The sequence below is a fragment of the Vidua chalybeata genome, chromosome 3 (assembly GCF_026979565.1).
Source record: "Vidua chalybeata isolate OUT-0048 chromosome 3, bVidCha1 merged haplotype, whole genome shotgun sequence".
Lineage (NCBI taxonomy): Eukaryota > Metazoa > Chordata > Aves > Passeriformes > Viduidae > Vidua > Vidua chalybeata.
Genome location: NC_071532.1, coordinates 19137242 through 19155852, shown reverse-complemented (window position 1 = coordinate 19155852; position 18611 = coordinate 19137242). Strand labels below are relative to the sequence as shown.

At 36.9% G+C, this 18611-nt stretch overlaps 1 protein-coding gene across 5 annotated transcripts in view; it reads left to right on the top strand.

Moving 5' to 3' along the window:
* Positions 1-18611, top strand: part of KIF6 (kinesin family member 6) — a 159957-nt gene that overhangs the window by 109919 nt on the left and 31427 nt on the right. For all 5 annotated transcript variants that reach the window (XR_008430083.1, XR_008430082.1, XM_053938739.1 and 2 more), the window contains exon 16: positions 16649-16699. Coding sequence is in view for 3 of the 5 variants with exons in the window: in XM_053938739.1 (XP_053794714.1) it covers positions 16649-16699 (51 nt within the window). In the remaining 2 variants the exon portion in view is untranslated. The remainder of the gene's footprint in view (positions 1-16648; positions 16700-18611) is intronic.

Below are 18611 nucleotides of genomic sequence, written 5' to 3'. Positions count from 1 at the left end.
TTCACATGTGGGCAATAAATCACTTGGAAAAAGAAGGATCAGCTCGTTAAGAACTAGAATACCAAGGCTGATAGTAGGAATTCTACACATATTTTAAGCCATGATTATATGTGCTGAAAGAATTGAGGGAAGTCATGCACAAGCAAATAGCATTTTTAAAACTTTTGCTGAAGAAGTATCTGTACTTTGGAAGGATGGAATTTCTCTGTTAAAGAAAAGTTATGTGCTTTACATGGAACCTAGATGAAATTAAAAAGCTGTGATGATTTGCTAGATGCAGAGAAAATCCATCAAAATCTATGCTCTGCTTTTTTAAAACTTAATAGTATTGGTAGTATTATCTATTTATTTACAGTAATATAAATGTTCTAAGTAACAGACATTAACTTACTGGACATTGTTTCAGCCATGAATGAAGTGAGGCTACTATAAGAAAGTGCTTTGAAATGCATTCCATTCTTTAGTGTAATATTCTGAGATACTTATTCTTTTATGGAAATAAACATCGTGACTTCCTAGTTGCTGATTTAATTCAATGTTCTAGTGTAATTCCAAAAACTATCAAATAGTTATGAAAACTTATATGTGCTCAGCAAATTTTACTGGAAATGACTACTGTAGAAGAAAAATGGCAAGATTTGGTTTAAAAAGGGATTGAGAAACTTCAAGAAGAAAGGTTACATTCCACAAAAAATATGGTTCAAATGAGATGCAAACAACTCATAAATAAATTAATTCTGTATGCAGATTTAATGAGCAAATAAGTCAGTAATGTCTTTCCACAGCATTTCATTCTTCAGGTAGCTTGTATTCTCCTCAGAGACCTTTAAAATCCATGCAACTTGAAATCTTGTAATCCTCACTAAGGAAAAACTGTAGCTGAGATCAGTCTTCTCTACGCAATATCTATCTATCTCTACGCAATACTTGTGTATGGATTGAAAAGAAGATTCTGAAAAGATTTCCACATTTATCTTTATTGTTGTCTTAGTTGATCAAGGACAACAAGCGTTAGCTGTAGAGTCATAGAATCATTGTATGGTTTGGATTGGAAGACACCTTAGGGGTCATCAGTTCCAACCCTCCTACCATGGGCAGGGTCACCTTCCACTTGAACAGTTTGCTCTGAGCCCTATCCCACCCAGTGCAAATGGGCACTTGGTGCAGCACATGCTGTGCAGCTCATTCAGCACATTCTCTATCAGGTGTACTGTGTGTGCCTTCTTCAAAGCCAGTTCAGTGTCAGGCTGCATGTACCATGATTTATGTGTTCAACATCCCTAGCTGGATTGCTCAGTACCTGAGAAATTCCAGATGAACAGCCAGATCAGTGATCTAGAAGAAGTTGAGACAATAGTTTATTATGAGAAGTAGGAGATTTGACAAAAACACATCAATGTAGACTGGAAGCTCTCTGAGCAAAAAAGCCTGCCTGCCTGCTGCTTCGCCACTTCTGTCCTGAACTAGGATATATGGAAAATTAAAACTTCAATACACATAGTTTCCCCTGATTTCTTTTCTCCTGGAATGCTGGCTGTACGTTACAGATGTACTCTCTCACTTAACAGAGAGCAGTCTTGGTATCAGGACACAAGTTGTATCAGAAAATAGTACACAAACATTATTTCTTCCATACTTCATGTCAGGTGTGTAACTGTGATTCTCAGGTGTATAACTATGTTGCTTACTCCTGAGTGATGTGGCTTATACCTAACATAACAAAGCACATTAGTCTGCAAAACCTGCAGCCATCTGTGAGAAAAACAGAAGAGAAAACAGGCCATGGGGACAAACAGTCCCCCAGATGTAATTTCCCAGCTGGGATGTTATTCAATGTGGCCCAGTGCCTAGAAGCCCCAGTCTGTTTCTGATCTGCAGGTCAGTTTCAAAGCAGTTTTGTAATAAACGAGGCATGTTTATGTGTCTACCAAAAATAGCAGTAGCTGTTAAAGATGAAGCCATTCAGCATGACTGACACAGTCTTCAGAATCTTTCTCCTTAATTTCTTGGCCCAATTATTTGGCAACTTAATGCTGAAAAAAACAAGTTCCTACGTGTGTTTGTTTTGCATAAATATCTAAGTTTTGTGCCATTATGACAGCAGTCTTGGAATCTATTTTTTTTTAATGTTACACTTTGATTTTTAGAAGCAAGGAATTGAAAACACAGAAAAACAGCTGAGTTTCTAAAGATATTATTTTCTTAACTACTTTGTCACCATCTGCAGTTTCTTCTTTGTTAGAAATGCAATTTACTTTGCTTTGTAGGATGCTACATCTTCTTTTTCTGTTTGGTTACAAATTCTTCAGTTTTGACATATTTCCTTCTTTCCATCATGAAAAATAGCTTATTTTCATCCTGGTTCTGTTCAGGTTCTTTTTCTACCACTTCAGGCATGATTCCTATGGCCTAGTTAACCATGGATCTGTACAGCATAATCTAAAATGGCATGGTCTTTCACAGTGTGTTCTGGAAGATCTCTCTCAAGGTGCTGTAAGGCAGAATTGGTGTAATGACTTTCACACAGGCCTGGCAGGTAACTGGTTACTATCCTATTGGGGCAGACTGAATGCTGTGATGGACATTTTCTCAACCTATTTTCTTGTCCTTTGAGCATCCAATTGGATCATAATATAAAGCAGAGAGATGGGATTGTATTTTTCTTTCTTGCTAGCACTTCAGTGAAGGGTTCATGTTAATGATTTTTTGTCTGTTTGCTTTTTCACTGTGTTCATAGTGAGAGTAATCAATTAACAACCTTGTTTGCAATCAACAGATCATATTTTGATTCACGTGAAATTTTTTTTAGAATCTCAAAAGTTTCTGCCAAGTGAGCAAGGCTAAAATTGTCTTGAAGTAGTGCCGTTGTTTGCTGTGTAATTCTAAAAAACCTATGACTAGGTAATTTATAATATAATAATACTTTTAGCTGAATTGAGTCCCCAGAAAGCTGATAGTAAGATGTGCAAATAAGAAAGAGAACCAGCCAAAACTATAAAGTCTATTATAAAAGCCTGTGAAGTGTTACTATCCCTTTCTGGAAACAGTAGAGAAAGTCTGTCTTTGTTATACTTACAGTAGGCATTGTACATGTTATAGGTCCTAACCCTAACCAGAGCAGGGAAAATCAGCATTTTCCAAGCTTGAGGATCAAGACATGAGGGAGGTGCCAAAAAGGAAGATGTGAGGGAGCAATGTTGGGGCAGCACCATGCTCCCCTTGGCATGCCTATTGGAGCTGCAGTGTCCCTGGAGCTCTGGGTTTTGTGGCTTTTTCAGGCTTAACCCTAAGTGGAGCAGAAAAATCAGAATTTTTCAAGGTGAATTTCCATCTTGTGGGTGGTGCCAAGGTGTGAAGAGAGCAATGTTGGGGTTGGCATGCCTTTTCTAGTTGCAATGTCCATGGACTTTAAGGCTCTGTGGTTTTCTCAACACAAACTCTAACCCTAACTCTAAGTGCAGCAGCAAAAGCAGCTTCTTGCCCAGTTGCCTGGAACATAAATTGTACCAAGAACAAACCTGTTGAGCAATCTTTGGGAAGTGGCATGTTCCTTTATAAATACAATGCTCCAAAACCTACCAAAATGATACCAAATAAAACATAAGGGACTGAATTTAAAAGAAGAAACAAGAGACAAAATTCATTGAAAGAAATGGAAAAAAAAAGGTAAAACAAAGATAAAACAATAAAAAGGCATGGGATGTATAAAGGGCAAAGAAAAGAATCAAACCCTACTAAATTTGTCCTCATTGAAATCACAAGAACTCTTCCTTTCAGAAAAGGAAATGAAATATTGTAGTTTCAATGAGAATCATCATGGTAAGATTTGCTCCATATCCCTGCACTTCATGGCATCCTATGCCATTTGATTGTTTTCCCTTCAGTGAAGATTTATTTTTATTTTTTACATTAGGCAGATCATTTCATTAAATTATTTTCCTGTCTTTTCTGATTTCTTATTGATATTTTCATCAGATATTTCAACTGCAGTGAAGTTAGTTTAGGTAAGATTTGGTTCTTTTCACTGCAACTCATTTCATCCCGGTCCATTTGCCTGGCATCACTCCAGTTCCAAATTTTCTTATTTTTTTGATTTGCATTTTATTTGATCCTATCTTCTTTCCAGAGTGTTTGTAACATTTTCTTTTCTGTTTGCAAGATTTTAATGAGCATCATCTCAGTAAGCTTTGCTCCATATCCCTGCACTTCATGGCATCCCATGCCTTTTGATTGTTTTTCCATCGGTGAAGATTTTCTAATGTTTTTAAATTAGGCAGGTAATTTCATTCAATTCTTCTCCTATCTCTTCTGTTATCTTCTCTGATTTTTTTCCCCTGATTTTGCAACTTCAGTGAGGTTTATTTAGGTAAGATTTGTTCCTTTTCACTGTAACTCATTTCATCCTGGTCCATTTGCTTGTTATCACTAAATTTCCAAATTTTCTAATTTTTTTCAGTTGCATTTTATTTGATCATATCCCCTTCCCCAAGTGTTTGTAATGCTTTCTTTTCTGTTTTGGTCCATATCCTTGCACTTCATGGCATCCCATGTCTTTTTATTGTTTTCCCTTCTGTGACAATTTTTAAATTTTTTTAGATTAGTCAGGTAATTTCATTCAATTCTTCTCCTCCTGTCTTTTCTGTCTTCCTGTTTTATTTTTTCTCCTGATTTTACAACTTCAGTGAGGTTAGTTTGGGAAAGTTTTGGTCCTTTTCACAGCCCTTAATTTCATCCTGGTCTATTTCCCTGTCAGCTCTCTATTTCCAAATTTTCTTTTTTTTTTTTTTGAATTGCATTTTATTTCCTCACATCTCCTTTTCTGAGTGTTTGTAATTTTTCCCCTTAAAATTAGCCTTACTGAAACCCCAGAATCTGGCAAGGAATCAAATGACAAGACAGGAGAGGATATCTATATACTACATGTTTATGAAAAAAAAAAAAAATTCACTAAGGGGAAGACAATGAAATTGCATGGGATGCCATGAATTGCAAGTAATAGACCAAGGCTTGCTGAATTGTTCCTCTTTGAAATTGCAACATTTCATTTATTTTCTGCAAAGGAAGTATTTTCTTTCCGTAAAGAAATTTAAATCTTGAAATCAGAGAGCGAATTATAACCGATACTCTGGAAAGGAGATATGTTCAAAAGCATTTTGGTTTTTTTAAGCCTTTCCCTAATTTTGTCAGAAAAAATGACTATTTTCTTAGGCATAGATACCCAGCATGTGAGAATTTTCACTGTGTAAGGTATGGATGGAGCAATGTTGTTTTATTGCCATGGTCCCCTTGGCAGACCTTTTCCTGTGCACTGTCCCTGATCTCTGGACTTTCAAGTTTTCTCTGCCTTAACCCTAAGCATAACCCTAACCCCAAGGAGAACAGCAAAATCGGGCTTATTGTGAGGCTGACATGTCCAGCATGTGGGTGGTGCAGGCTCTCTCCTTTCAGAGGTACACCTACATTTATGGTAGCTGTGCCAGAGCTGTGTCTGTTCTGCTGCTGCGGCACAGTCATGCTTTGGCCATTTTCAGAAAAGAGAGAAGGACACATGTCATTGCTCTATCTTCCTCGTTCCTTAGCTGGTGTAGGATTTTTCTTATCTGATCTGGTGTAAATGAGACTGGTAAGAGAACCAGTTCTAGTAGCTTTGCTGAGGCCTTTTTCTTTTTTCTGGTCCTCCTCATAAGAAGAGGATACCATCTTTGGTAATATAAAGTCGTCTTTGCAGCAGCACTCAGCAAACCTATTTCAGAAAGTAGAAGTCTTTTGGCTTCAAGGGGAAATGCATATGTTAATGGCGATACTAAATATTGTCCGTTGTTTCAGAGTCGCTTGCATATGTTTGTTTTTACTTTCAAACAATAGGCAATGCCCCAGGGTTACAGTGCGTATTCTGAATGGTTCCTCAGAATGAGAAAACATGATTTGTCAAATGACTTATTCAGAAAATACCAAACTGAACAGACTCATTTGAACAGCTCTATTATACTCCCCTGGTGTGCTATTCTTTAAACAGAAGAACCTTATTAGTGTAACAGTCACTCCAGGCCCAAGATGTTAATGTTTTCTTTGGCTCCAAGTTGGAATGTACATATGTAGGAATCATTTTCTAATTATTACAAATGATGTTCTGTTCTTTACAACTATTTTCAGGGGAAAAAGTTATGCTCAGGAAGAAACCAAGTAAACATTTTTTACTTAAGGTTTCACTAGAATAACTAAAACCAATTGACCAGGCTCATTGGATTTAATCAAGCTTTGACTATAAACTTGGAAAAATACTGCAAGTTGTCTTTTGACTGAAAATAGATAGTCATTGCTAGATTGCTATGCTGCATTTTGCTGTTTTATTGGGCTATTTATTAGGCTATAGTATGTTCTTATGTCAATCTATTAAATTTGCTCTTTTAAAGAAAAAATGTTAGGTGACAGTTGATGCTATATTATGAGTTGTGTGTTAAATCCTACAATCTTTTGTACAAAAAGTTTTTCTTGATCATAGAATCACTGATTTGAATCATGAATATACTGACTTGGAAGCGACCCATCAGGATTATTGAGACCAACTCCTGGCCCTGCACAGGACAACCCCAAGAGTGACAACCATGTGCCTGAGAGCATTGTCCAAATGCTTCTTAAACTCTGTGAGGTTTGAAGCTGTGACTACTTCCCTGGGGAGCATGTTCCAGTGCCTACCCACCCTCTGGGTGAAGAATCTTTTCCTGATATCCAACCTAAACCTCTCCCTATGCCGTGTCTGATGCTCCCAGGGCGTGCTTGGCCCTCCTGGCTGCCAGGGCACTGCTGACTCATTTTCAAGTTACCACAGACCAAGAGCCGAGTTCCCTTTCTGCAGCACTGCTCTCCAGCCTCTCATTCCCTACTATATACAGACAGCCAGGTTTGCCCCACGCCAGGTACAGAATCCAGCACTTTCCCTTATTGAACTTCATCTAGTGGGTGATTGCCCATCTCTCTAATTTGTCAAGGTCTCTCTGCAGGGGCTCTCTGCCCTCAAGGGAGCCAATAGCTCATCCCAATTTAGTGTCATCAGTAAACTTAGTCTTCCCTCAAGTCCTGCATCCAAGTCATTTAAGTCTTTAGTATTGGATGGCCAGAAATTTTAACAGTGAAAAATCAAACCTTCACATTTTAGAGAAGTAGATCTCCGCTTATTCAGAGTAGTACTGTCCAAGACTGATATTCCTTCCTGAGCACAGAAAGAGAAATTTTTTTTTTCATAGTATCTCATGGTTCGTTTACACATCTAGGCAGCATTCATGCAGACTTGTAGCATAGGCATATAGACCTACACATACTAAAAGACAATAGCTGTTTTTTTCTAATCAAACTAGTTCCTAAATCATGTAATGTCATTACAGTTGGTTGTGAATGCTGCAGAAGGAATGCAATCAACAGCAAATAGCTGTAATATGAAGATTTTGTCATGCACTTTTTTTAAGGCTGAAGGAAGATGTCTGTTCTGATCTGATTACATCATTATACCACTTATATATAATCAGGTTGTCTTTTAAATTGCTGAGCAATTCAAGAAGCAGTCTCGGGCTCATCTACAACAGTGAATATATGTTGTATCTTCACAGGAAGCTATTTCAGATTTTACTGGGTTGCTAGCATGTGTCTGACACGCAAGGAGTCACTTCTCAAAGCTTTGCTAGATAGATTACAAGTAAATGTGCATCAAAAAATGTGTCATACACTCATTCTTACTCTGACTCGTTTCCATCACCCTGAAATGTTTATCTGCATGGCCTCAAAACATGGTAGCATATCTAATCAGCTTCAGCATAGTAATTTTTAAAAATTTATTTTATTTTTAATTTTGTGTCATATCTGTCAGATTCTTAATATCAGTCTGTCTCATCTGACCAGATGTTACACAGCACAATTCCTTTGGTAAGAGCAAAATTTTAAGTTTCTGAAACTGAAGTATAAAGTGAGCCCTGGAGCTCTATATTTAATTTTATGTTGGACAGCTCTGGCCAGAAGAAATGTCATGAAATGGACATCAAATTGTTGCATAGACATTACAAAGCCACAAAGGCAGTGTTGTAACAGAAAATACCCATGTTCATCTGAAACTCTGATATAGTCACTCCTTGCTTAAAATATTAACTGAGACCAGTGTATTATTACCAGAAAACTTGTTGGAGGTAAAATCCTTTGGACTTTTCTTGTTTGTGCTTTTAAGAATCCTTTATTTATTTTTTATACTTCTTAAATTTGCATATTTGAAAATGTGAAAAGGATAGGAGCTGTATACAAAGCTATTTCTCTATTTTCCTTATTCTTTCTCTTCACATTAATTTCTAAGAAATAATCAAGAGATAAGTGGCATTTAATCATACAAGCATCCAGAGCACAAAATTCACAGATTATGGCTCCTTATCCATATGGCATTGCTTTTCAGTCATGCTTTTTGGACCAGCTTAATATTTAATTCATGAACAAATAGATGTGATAAACAACAGAACAATAGTTTCCAGATGTGCTTCATTTCTGTTTCTTTTCTACCATATGAAGATAAACAGAATATTTCTTCACTTTGGACAATACCTAAAATAGCACTCTGGCATCTAAGATAGATTTTAAGTGAAATTTAGATACCTAAATTCAGGAAAGCTATCCAGGAAAAACAAAACCAAATAAATCCCCTCTCAAAAACTGTTCACTTATTTCCTGAATGCAACAAACTGCCATTTGTACAGCACAAACAGAAGTACTACTTTATTGGCTGAGCTGCCTACCCAGTCCCCATGGAGTATCCAGACATAATGTGTGCTTCTGCTGAAGTCCCTTGGAGCATGTTTGCTGCTATATATCCATGATTGGCTAAAAATGCCTGGTCAGAAATAGGTATTGACAGCCAACCTTGGGACATGAAAATAAAGGTCCAAACATTTGTTTTTAAATTCAGAAAGCATCCAGGTTATTGTTTCCAATTTCAAGGACATGCTGAGCTGCAGTCCAGGACCCTTAGTGGTTTATGTTAGTTATCCTAGATGTCCCAGTATTGAGTATCTGGATTTTTAGAAAAAGTGTTGAAGCATTCCCTTGGGAACGCTTCAACAATTAAGGCCTATGTAGCCTATGACAGTTTGTACTTAGAGGAAGATAGAGGTCCAGAATTAGGTCAGCAGGAAAATAAAGTTAGTTTCTGTATAGTTTTGCTGTTTAACCCTTCCAAAGCTTCTTTTTTGTTCTTTAGCAGCTAGAATGTATGAAAGGCTATCAGAAAAAAAAAAGTGGGATTTGGGATAAAGGATGCTGTGGAAATGCAGGCCAAACAATAAACAGGAATGTCCTTCAATCATAAAGTGTAAGTCATCATCTTGTGAGGGGACAGAAGTAATCTGGCCAGAATTAACAAGAACATGAAGAAAAAGGGGAGGAGGCTTAATATGGAGGTTAGAAGTAAATGCATTGAAATGGGTCAAGAGTTTAGAGGACTGTATATTGAGTAGCTCAATGAACCACAAGATGATTGAGTCCAACGTTTAACCAATCACCATCTTTTCAACTCAACCATAGCACTAAGTGCCATGTTCAGTTTTTTCTTGAATGCCCCCAGGGATGATGACTCCACCACTTCCCTGGACATTCCATCCCAATGCCTGAACACCCTTTCAGTGAAGAAATTCTTTCTGAGAAGTCAAGTACATTGTCATCCTGTAGCGATGACTGGAAGAGACTGCTATGCCATAAGCTTTCAGTGTTTAAATTTGATCATGCTTGAAGGTATTAAATGTGTCAATATTTAATTGTCAATATTATTGTCTCAACTGAGTATGGCAAGGAAGGAAACATGCCCCAGTCAGATATTTTAAATAGTAATCTCAAAATATGCATTATCCTACATCATACTAAAATGTATCCATTTAAATCTGGGATATTTAAATTCCAAGGAAGGAGATTATGTTGGGAAAACTGTGTATTTCTATGTGTGTTTGGTATTGTGCTGAGCTTAGCCTATGATTTGCAACTATGAATTTGTGGAAGTCAGGGCTGTGCTTCAAATTCTAAACCTGTTGTCCTTTCTGGGAGCTCTGACTGCAGAGTTCTGTTAAATCCCATCAGCTTCCTTGCTCCCAATGGTCTCGCCCATCTCTTTGCTGGCAGTTACTTTCTCCAATCTTTTCTTCCCAGCTGGCAAAAGAGAATGTTTACTTGTATTTCAGACATTGTAGGTGAGTTGATGACAGTGTCTCATCTTAAATTGCTGGTATGCCTGTGCTGATGCACCAAATTCTGCTGCTAGGGCAGCCAGAACATGGGCAGACATTTCCTTCTACATTCTCTGCTGTGGGGCATTGACCTCTGACAGCAAACTTTGGGATGGAGGGAGGGGAGAGGGAAGAGGAGAAAGGAGAGGCAGTAAAATCTTAAACCCACACAGAAGGCAGAAATTTGCTGTGGTAAGTTGTACTCTACAGTATGTTACCTGAGGTGTTCAGGTATATAGTCATCCATATATTTTTAATGCTGATGAGGGCCTTGTTTCATACCTGGAAAAATGCATGTGCATCAGAGAGGCCCTGAGTACTGCAATTATATGTTTTCCTCCCTGATGCCACCATGGGCTTTCTGAAAATGAGAAGCTATCAAATTACATGGGGATTTTGCCAACCATGTATTACAAAATAAAGCATTTCCATCAGATATAGCGTTGAGCCAGTTTACTAATGCAGACTACTTTGTCTCTGCACATTGTCCTAGTAGAGCCAACTGACATGTTTTTGCCATTGGAGAAGGACAAAGTTTGAAAAGAATATTCAGAATTTGTCCCAAATATTTCTCTGGGTCAGAGAAAGGCTGAATGGTTTATTTGTTCTTAGTGCTGCAGGATTTTGCATTAGAACAAAATATTTTCTTTTATTCCATGACTTTTCTTGTCAGATATTTTTTATCATAGATTGTGTTCTCATACAATTTCATCACCAGATTTTAAAAAGTATTCTAACACATCTGGTAAGATTTCCTATAACTATCTCTGTTTAATCTTCGTAGTTTGAGAAATTGCTCCATTTGAATAGCTACACTTGGGTTCAATGTCTCCTACTTTCAGGAATACTTTGTAAGCTGTTACAACTCTAACCTCAAACGCAGTTAAAAATATATCTGTACAAGGCTCATGGAAGTTATGTGATTGCTCCCCCCTCTCTCTGAGTGATTATTTGCTGAATTTGCATCTTTAATTTTTGCTCATTCAGCAGGATTTCTTATCTGATTCAAGTGGGTGCATGCAACTTCATGAATCAGATTTAATAGTTTCAGAGTATTGAATTGGTTTTCATAGTTGGGTGGTAGCTGAGTCCAACAGCAAATATAGGGGCATTGCATTACTAACAAAACCCCCACTTATTTCCTGTCATGGTTTAAGCCCAGCTGGCAAAAAAGCACCACACAGCCACTTGCTCACTCCCCTCTGATGGGCCTGGGGAAAGAACCAGAAAACTAAAAGTAAGAAAACTCATAAAACTATATAAAGATAGTTTAATGGGTAAAGCAAAATGTGTGTGTGCAAGCAGGGTTCCTTCTCTCCTAATAGTGACTCAGGAAGACAAATACTGTCACTCCAAATGGTTCTTCTTCATTCTCGTCCCCTCTAGCTTTTTTTAACTACATATGATGGCACATGGTGTGGAATATCCCCTTGGTCAATTGGGGTCAGCTGTCCCAACTGTGTTCCATTGCAGCTTCTTGTGCACCCCCAGATTATTGACTGGTGTGGCAATGTGAGAAACAGGGGGGAAAAAAAAAAGCAGCATCTAATACCATATAGTGTGATTAGGTACCCAAAATCCCTGGAGGATGAATTCCAGGAATCAGATGCCCTGGATGCATAGGAGGATGTTCTGCTAGATATTTTATGTAACACCAGAAATGATTTAACAATAAAGAAAGTGAAACATACTGCAGCATCCTATTAGAGGTGTGAAGGTTTCAGGATCTCCATGATGAAAGGATGCATTAGGATAAATGCAGGCTTGAAAAATGTAAAATAATAGAAAAATACAAAAAAATAACAAGAAATGAGAAATGATTGACAAAGGCTTCAGCCTGTCAGTTCTTGAGTTAGCGATCTTTGAAACCTTATAATAGTTATAAGGTCTTATAAACCGTATAATTATATAAGGTCTTATAACCTTATATAATTATAGATGATCTAATAAAACATAAGAGAAATTTCAAAACCTGTAATGTGAACCCAAACAAAACAAAAAAAACCCACCTTTTTTAAATCAGTGGGGTTTTTTTTAATTGTAACATATTCACTTTTGTATTGTCCCAAAGCATATTCTTCAGGTTAAAGCATTCCTTGTCTGTAATACATTGGAAGATAATTTCAGATCCTTGAAACAGTCTGGAACAATGCAAAGACAATAAGTTAAAGGAAAGCCATATTATTCAAGTTATGTATTGTGTCCTATTTAGTCACCAAATGGGATACTTTCCTCTGCTTTACATCACTCTTAGGTAGATTTCTCTATTTCATTTTGTCCTGTCCATCGCCCTCCTTGCTTTTGTCTCCTGTCACAAAACTGAAGTTCTGTGTTACCAGCTCATCTCTTTTCCATACCTACATGTCTCCAGAAATGCAGGCCAAAACCAACAGATTTATCACAGCCTTAATGACAGCTGGCTGCATGCTGAGTGAATTCTTAAATTCCACAAAACTACTTTTGTTGCCAAAACATGTGGAGTTGCAGCAGTCAACATTTTACTGGGGCCGTTATCTCCAGATGAAGACTGACTCTGCTGGAAAAAATTATTTGGTATCAGCTGTAGACCTATTTTTAGCTTCTTGTTTGGTGAAACTTCAGAAAATATCATTAGCCATATGTTGAGAGATGTTCTCCACATCTTAAATTCAATTTTTCCAAACCACATTTAAGCACTACCTCTTCCACAACTTTACACTTAGAATCAGAGGACATGGTAGGGTTTTTTATGAGAATGTGATTCTTCATATTTCTTTGGGTATATATTTATGCTTATGAAGATTGTAGAACTGGCAGTACTTAAGACTGAAATCTTCCTTTTGTTTATATAGGAAGATTTGTGCAGGCAATAGTACTGGAATCATCCCCTACTTCTGTCACTTATGAACTTCAAGCCTAGCACTGGGGCAATGGTGTTCTCAGAGGCAGAAAAGTAGAGCAGGTCATAAACATTCATTCTCCCCTACAAGTATTTATAGTGAAAACAAAACAAGATTACTTTAATGAAAAACATATACAGAAAATCTTAAGGGTTTGTAAAAAACAAGAGCTTCTAAGTGAAAACATTTTTTCCCAAAATGAAATCTAAACAAACTGTCAAATTTCAAATTGGATTAAAACAAAACAAAAGATTAAATCATATCTGTCTGGCTAAGTATTGGTATGGAATTATAGTCAGGTGCCTCATGATACTACCATGTCCCCCAAATCTGAACCTGTGTTTGGTCTACTTTTCCCATAATACAATTTCAGTTTCTCCTCAGGAAGTTTTCTGGGAAATGAAGTTCAGTTTTTGCTGCCCTGAAAAGACAGTTCGAACTATGTGAATTGGATAAATATCATCTTTCTATTTCTATTTAAAGAAGAAAAAGAAAACTCTTTTGCTAGAAGAATAGTAAGGCTGAAGTTTTATTTTTCTAATCGGTGGAGAAGTTTTCTTTGGTTTCTCTCCGATTACAGGTAGTCTGATTCAAATTTCTCATTCTTTCACAAAGCTGCCAAATAGAAGTTTTCTTGCAACATCATAGTCCATGTTCATGGATGGAGCAGAAGTGTACAAAGGCTAGAGTGAAGGAAGAGAAGAACATTTGGGATAGGTTCACACTGCTGAATGGTCTGACAAAGCTCGCAATACAAACAGAGCTTCTGCAGCCTCTCTGGTGTCTATCCCAGTTGTGCTCAGAGGAAACTCTATGTAATTGGAAGTCAAGCCTCTTGGCTATGATAATTTAAAACCAGTCCCAATGTTCTTGTGTTTCCACATTTTCGTACTGATGGCAAGCTGTTGTCTATCTGCTTGATCTTACTCTCATTGACTTGTTTGGCTTTTTTCCGTTGGCCTCGTTGCCACTTGAAATGCAAAACATTTAGATTGCTGATGATCTGTTTTTAGCAACATTAAAGAAGGACATTTATTGACAAAATTGAGAACTGTATGTCACCCTTATTTTCAGACGGCTCTTGATGAAAAGCCTGTTGTTCTTACTGGAACCATTTTTTTCAAATGACAGTGCAGTTGCCTCTTGCAGCTCACAGTGCTTAAGAGAGTTTCTGATCCCTTACACAAAGATAAATGTACAGATTGTTTCTGAGGCACCTCTGTTAATGGTGATCCACTGAAATGAGTTTCAAGATTACTACAAATTGTTTCATGGCTGTCTCATGGCTCAATATTGGGTGAGTAACACCACACTGTCTGAAACAGTGCCATAGAATACAAGGATCTAAATAGTCAGAATAGCAAAAAGCAATCTGAGGAAAAAGTAGCACGTTTAACCACATTTCACTGAGTATTGAAACTGAGTTGCTTTATAGAACTTTCAAAGCACAAATAGCAAGAATGTTGATAATTCAACCTGGTTTATATCAGTAAAATTAGTAATCAAGGGTATTTTTTCTATAGTTACAGGAATCAACTTATTTCACTGAATGTGTTTTTTGTCAAGTGTTAGTACAGCTGAGGTGTAGGATTTATCTGTTTTTATTGCAGGGTTAGATGAAGTTAGCTGCTTCACTTAACCTGTTTCTCAGTAGCTGAAGGCTTTTCATTGTTTTACATATTACATTTTCCTAATTTTACAGGTAACTTTAATTACAGAAAAAGTCATTGGTTTAATTAAAAATAATTTAAAATAATAAAACTTCCTCTGCAGAAAAATACTACTCTATTTTATTGTCAAATGGTAGGTAGAGTGTTTTCTTTTGTTTGTTTTCTATGAACATTCAAAACAACAAAACTTGACTGTTATACTGCCATGTATTTCAAATAATGCATTTCCTACAATGCTACTAAATATTTAACAACTATACTCATAATTTCCAGGGAAATTCAATTTGTTATGGTCCTTTTGTGCTCACAGAACAATCTAATTCTCATGACTTGTGAATTTAAATGTTTTTTTCTATTCTCTGGTTAAGCATTTGCCACCTTTTAATGACATGATTTGCCTCTGATTAGCTTACTCTGTAAGACTTCATTTGTAAGCAGAATTATATTTTTAAATCAAAATGCACACTAATATGATATAGAAAATCACAGGTCTGGGGGGGAAAAGTGACTCCAGCATGGTTTTTTCTTTCACTGGTATCCAGATGTACATCTTAGTACATATTATTAATAAATCTCTGCTTAGAAATTGTTTAATTTGAAAACTTGAGAGACATAATCCCATCCCTCTTCAGAATACATTTACTGCTGAAATTCCATATTTAAGATTATGTTTTTCCTTTATTGATGCCATTAATGTATTTGAATAATAGCTTCCCATGTGGTAATCTAATTATTGTTTGGAATAATTGGGAACTGGCCCATTGTCATAAATCAGGTAGGAAATTGATAAAAGGATAAAAATTAGTTATATGAGTTATAAGAGGCATGGGAGTCTTAACTAGGAATGTTGAGATAATGGAATTGATTAATTTTTGACTGAAAACCAATGACATCTACACAGTGAGTCCTGTTGAGTAATTGCCATGATTTTGGAATGTTACTGCCCAACTCAGTGCCCCCCACCAAGACTCTCCAAACCACACAGTGCTGTCTCTCACTGCCCCATTCTCCCCTAGCCTTCTCAGCTGTGGTGGGATGGAGACAATTATTGGAGGTAAGAAAAGCAAAGATCATAGATTGAGATAAAAACAATTTACTGGAAACAGCAATGAGACAAGAAAATGAACAGTAACAGCAACAATGCTAATGACAGAGGGTACAGGAAAAGAAACAATTCACACAGAAAACCTCCTCAATGTTAGACAATATAGGATGGCTCCTTTTGCCATGTTTACTTGACCCTTCTCCTGAGAAGGGTGTCATTTTCCCCTGCCCCCAGCAATGATGTGAGGTAGTACAGAATAACCCCATGCTCCCCTCCCAGCCGCTGAAAAAAGTAACCCCGCCCAGAACTAGGTCAGTAGAACTTGCAGAGGCTCTAGTACATGGGATATTTAAAACTGAGCAGGACAGACAAAAAAAAAAATGGATTTTGGGGAATTAGTTTTTCACTGGCAAAGGGGTGGACTAGTGACCTACTATCTCGTAAGTGCCTTTAAGTCTGTTTGAACAAATACTTGGAATTCCATATGTCCTCTGGTCCCATTTGGACTTCTTTTGTATCTAGCAGTAGGAGGTTGTTATCCTGTGAAAGTGCTTGACAGTAAATACTTAATTTTCAGTCTTTCTTACTGGACAATTAAATCTCAGTATATGTAGAGTCACACCATGCCTACTTGTTTACTTGCAGTAGAGAGAAGGACAGAACTCAGTAATCAGCTTGTCCCATGGATCACAAAAAAACCCTAAAGTTGGCCAGCAGCACAGGGAGTTTTATATGGTGGGAAATAGGCAATGACTTCATTGATTTTTGACATTTTGAATTCTAATTCTTTGCATTTTGTGTCTTTTACAGACCATCTGAAAGGAAAGATAATTCAGAGGCAGATACAGAGAGCAGCTCTAGGTAAGAGTGTAACATTTCAGATAGGATACAACAGGGACAAGCTCTGCTTGGGAGGCAGGTTGCATTTTCTATGACAGACTTTTTTTCACAGTATATCTACAATAGTCCATGCCACAAAGAACATGTGAACTTTGCCTGAATTTTGACTCAAAAGGTGTCTAATTTTGTGTGTGGTGAGAAAAATAATACACGATTCTTACAGATTTGGGAGTTTGGTTTCTGATTAGTCTAATCTGAATTCCCATTAACAGACATTGATTTGTCCTGAGGCTAAGCTAGTAGCCATGTTGCCACAATCTAACATTCTTTTTAATTTTTCTCATTCCAAGAGGTACTGAAGGCATATACAGTTCATTTCTCTCACATCTAGTTACTGAATTTGAGAAGTTATTCTTGCCGTTTCTGTTGACACAGCTGTAAAGCTAAAATTGTCTGTGTAAGTTGTTCACAAAAGTGTAAAGTCATCCAAATTTGGTTTAAGATGCTTTAAGTTGACTTCACTGACTTTGTACTAAATTGGCCTAAGAGTGTTCATAAGAGAATTCCACTTTGGGGACAGTAAACTTCAGCCAAAATTTGACAGAAAACTGCTGGGGCAATCAGTTTAGATACCCCCTCATTTAGATCCATAGAAGAATCCCAAAATGTGCCTTCATGGACCTACTTCACATCAAAGATGGAGGTAACTCAGACCAGATTGCAGCTGATACGTGTATTTCTATGTATACATAACATAGAAAACACTTATCAAGATCTTAATAAGAGAGAGAAAATTTGGGGACTATCTTTTCTTCCAAAAGTCAGGTGAGTAAGTTACTTCAGAATAAGAAAACTGTTTCTGTTTCGAATTTACCCCTGCATCTCAAGCTTTGGTGATGATGTTATTGTTTCATACATTTATCATTTTTTTATTTTGATTTAAAAATCAGCACTAAAAAAAAATTTGTCTGTCAATAAAGCCAAGGAATCAAACTCAGTTGATTTTTTATCAGGATGAGAAGGTGAAGGGAAGGAATTGCTGGTCTCTTCTTCCTGTTATCCAGGACATATGTGAAAGGTTCAAAGCTGCATCAGGGGAGGTTCAGATGTGATATTAGGAAAAGATGCTTTACGAAGAACAGGCTTCCTTGACAGGTGATCAGTGTCCCATATCTGACTGTTTAAAAAGTATTTGAGCATCCTGGTTTAATAGTAATATGCTTTCACTTCTGGTCAGCCCTGAAGAGGACTAGATGATTGCTGAGTCCTGTCCAACTCCTCCCCTTCTTTGCCCTCCCCTTCCCTCCTCTGAAGTTCAGTTTAAAGGTGCTATCTTCAGAATAACATGGAATTTTTTCTTTAATTCACTCCAGGTTTGAATATCATCTATTTAGTAATTTTTTTTAACACTCTTACAAGTTACATCAAGATAAATCAGTGCTGTTTATGAGAATTCCTTATTCAACGTTTTGAAAAATGAACTAGTATATTCTGAATGTGTATTTCAATCTGAATGATAATATATGGCCTTGTACACTGACTTTTTTACTACATTGAAAAATTGTGTTTCAAATGCTGTTTTCAATAACTAAGCTGTTTTTCATAACATAAGTAGGTATAATTTTTCATGTCCATAGGAAATGCCATAGTAGTGATTTTACCAGCTATACACTCACAGTGTGAATATTCTATTAGTATTTCACCTCATAGCAGGCAACCTGTGTGGTTTTGCCTTTTTGTTTTGAGCATTGCTGTCTGCTTATTCTCACCAAGTCGGGACTGCACAAAGTATTTTCCAGTATTTACATTATTATTTGAAATACTCTGGATATTTAAACTTAATATTTATTCTATGAGTTGGGGAGTATTATTTGCCTGCCTGCCTGCCTTTCTGGATGAATATTTTTTCAAAGAGTAACAGGTGCCAAGTCTC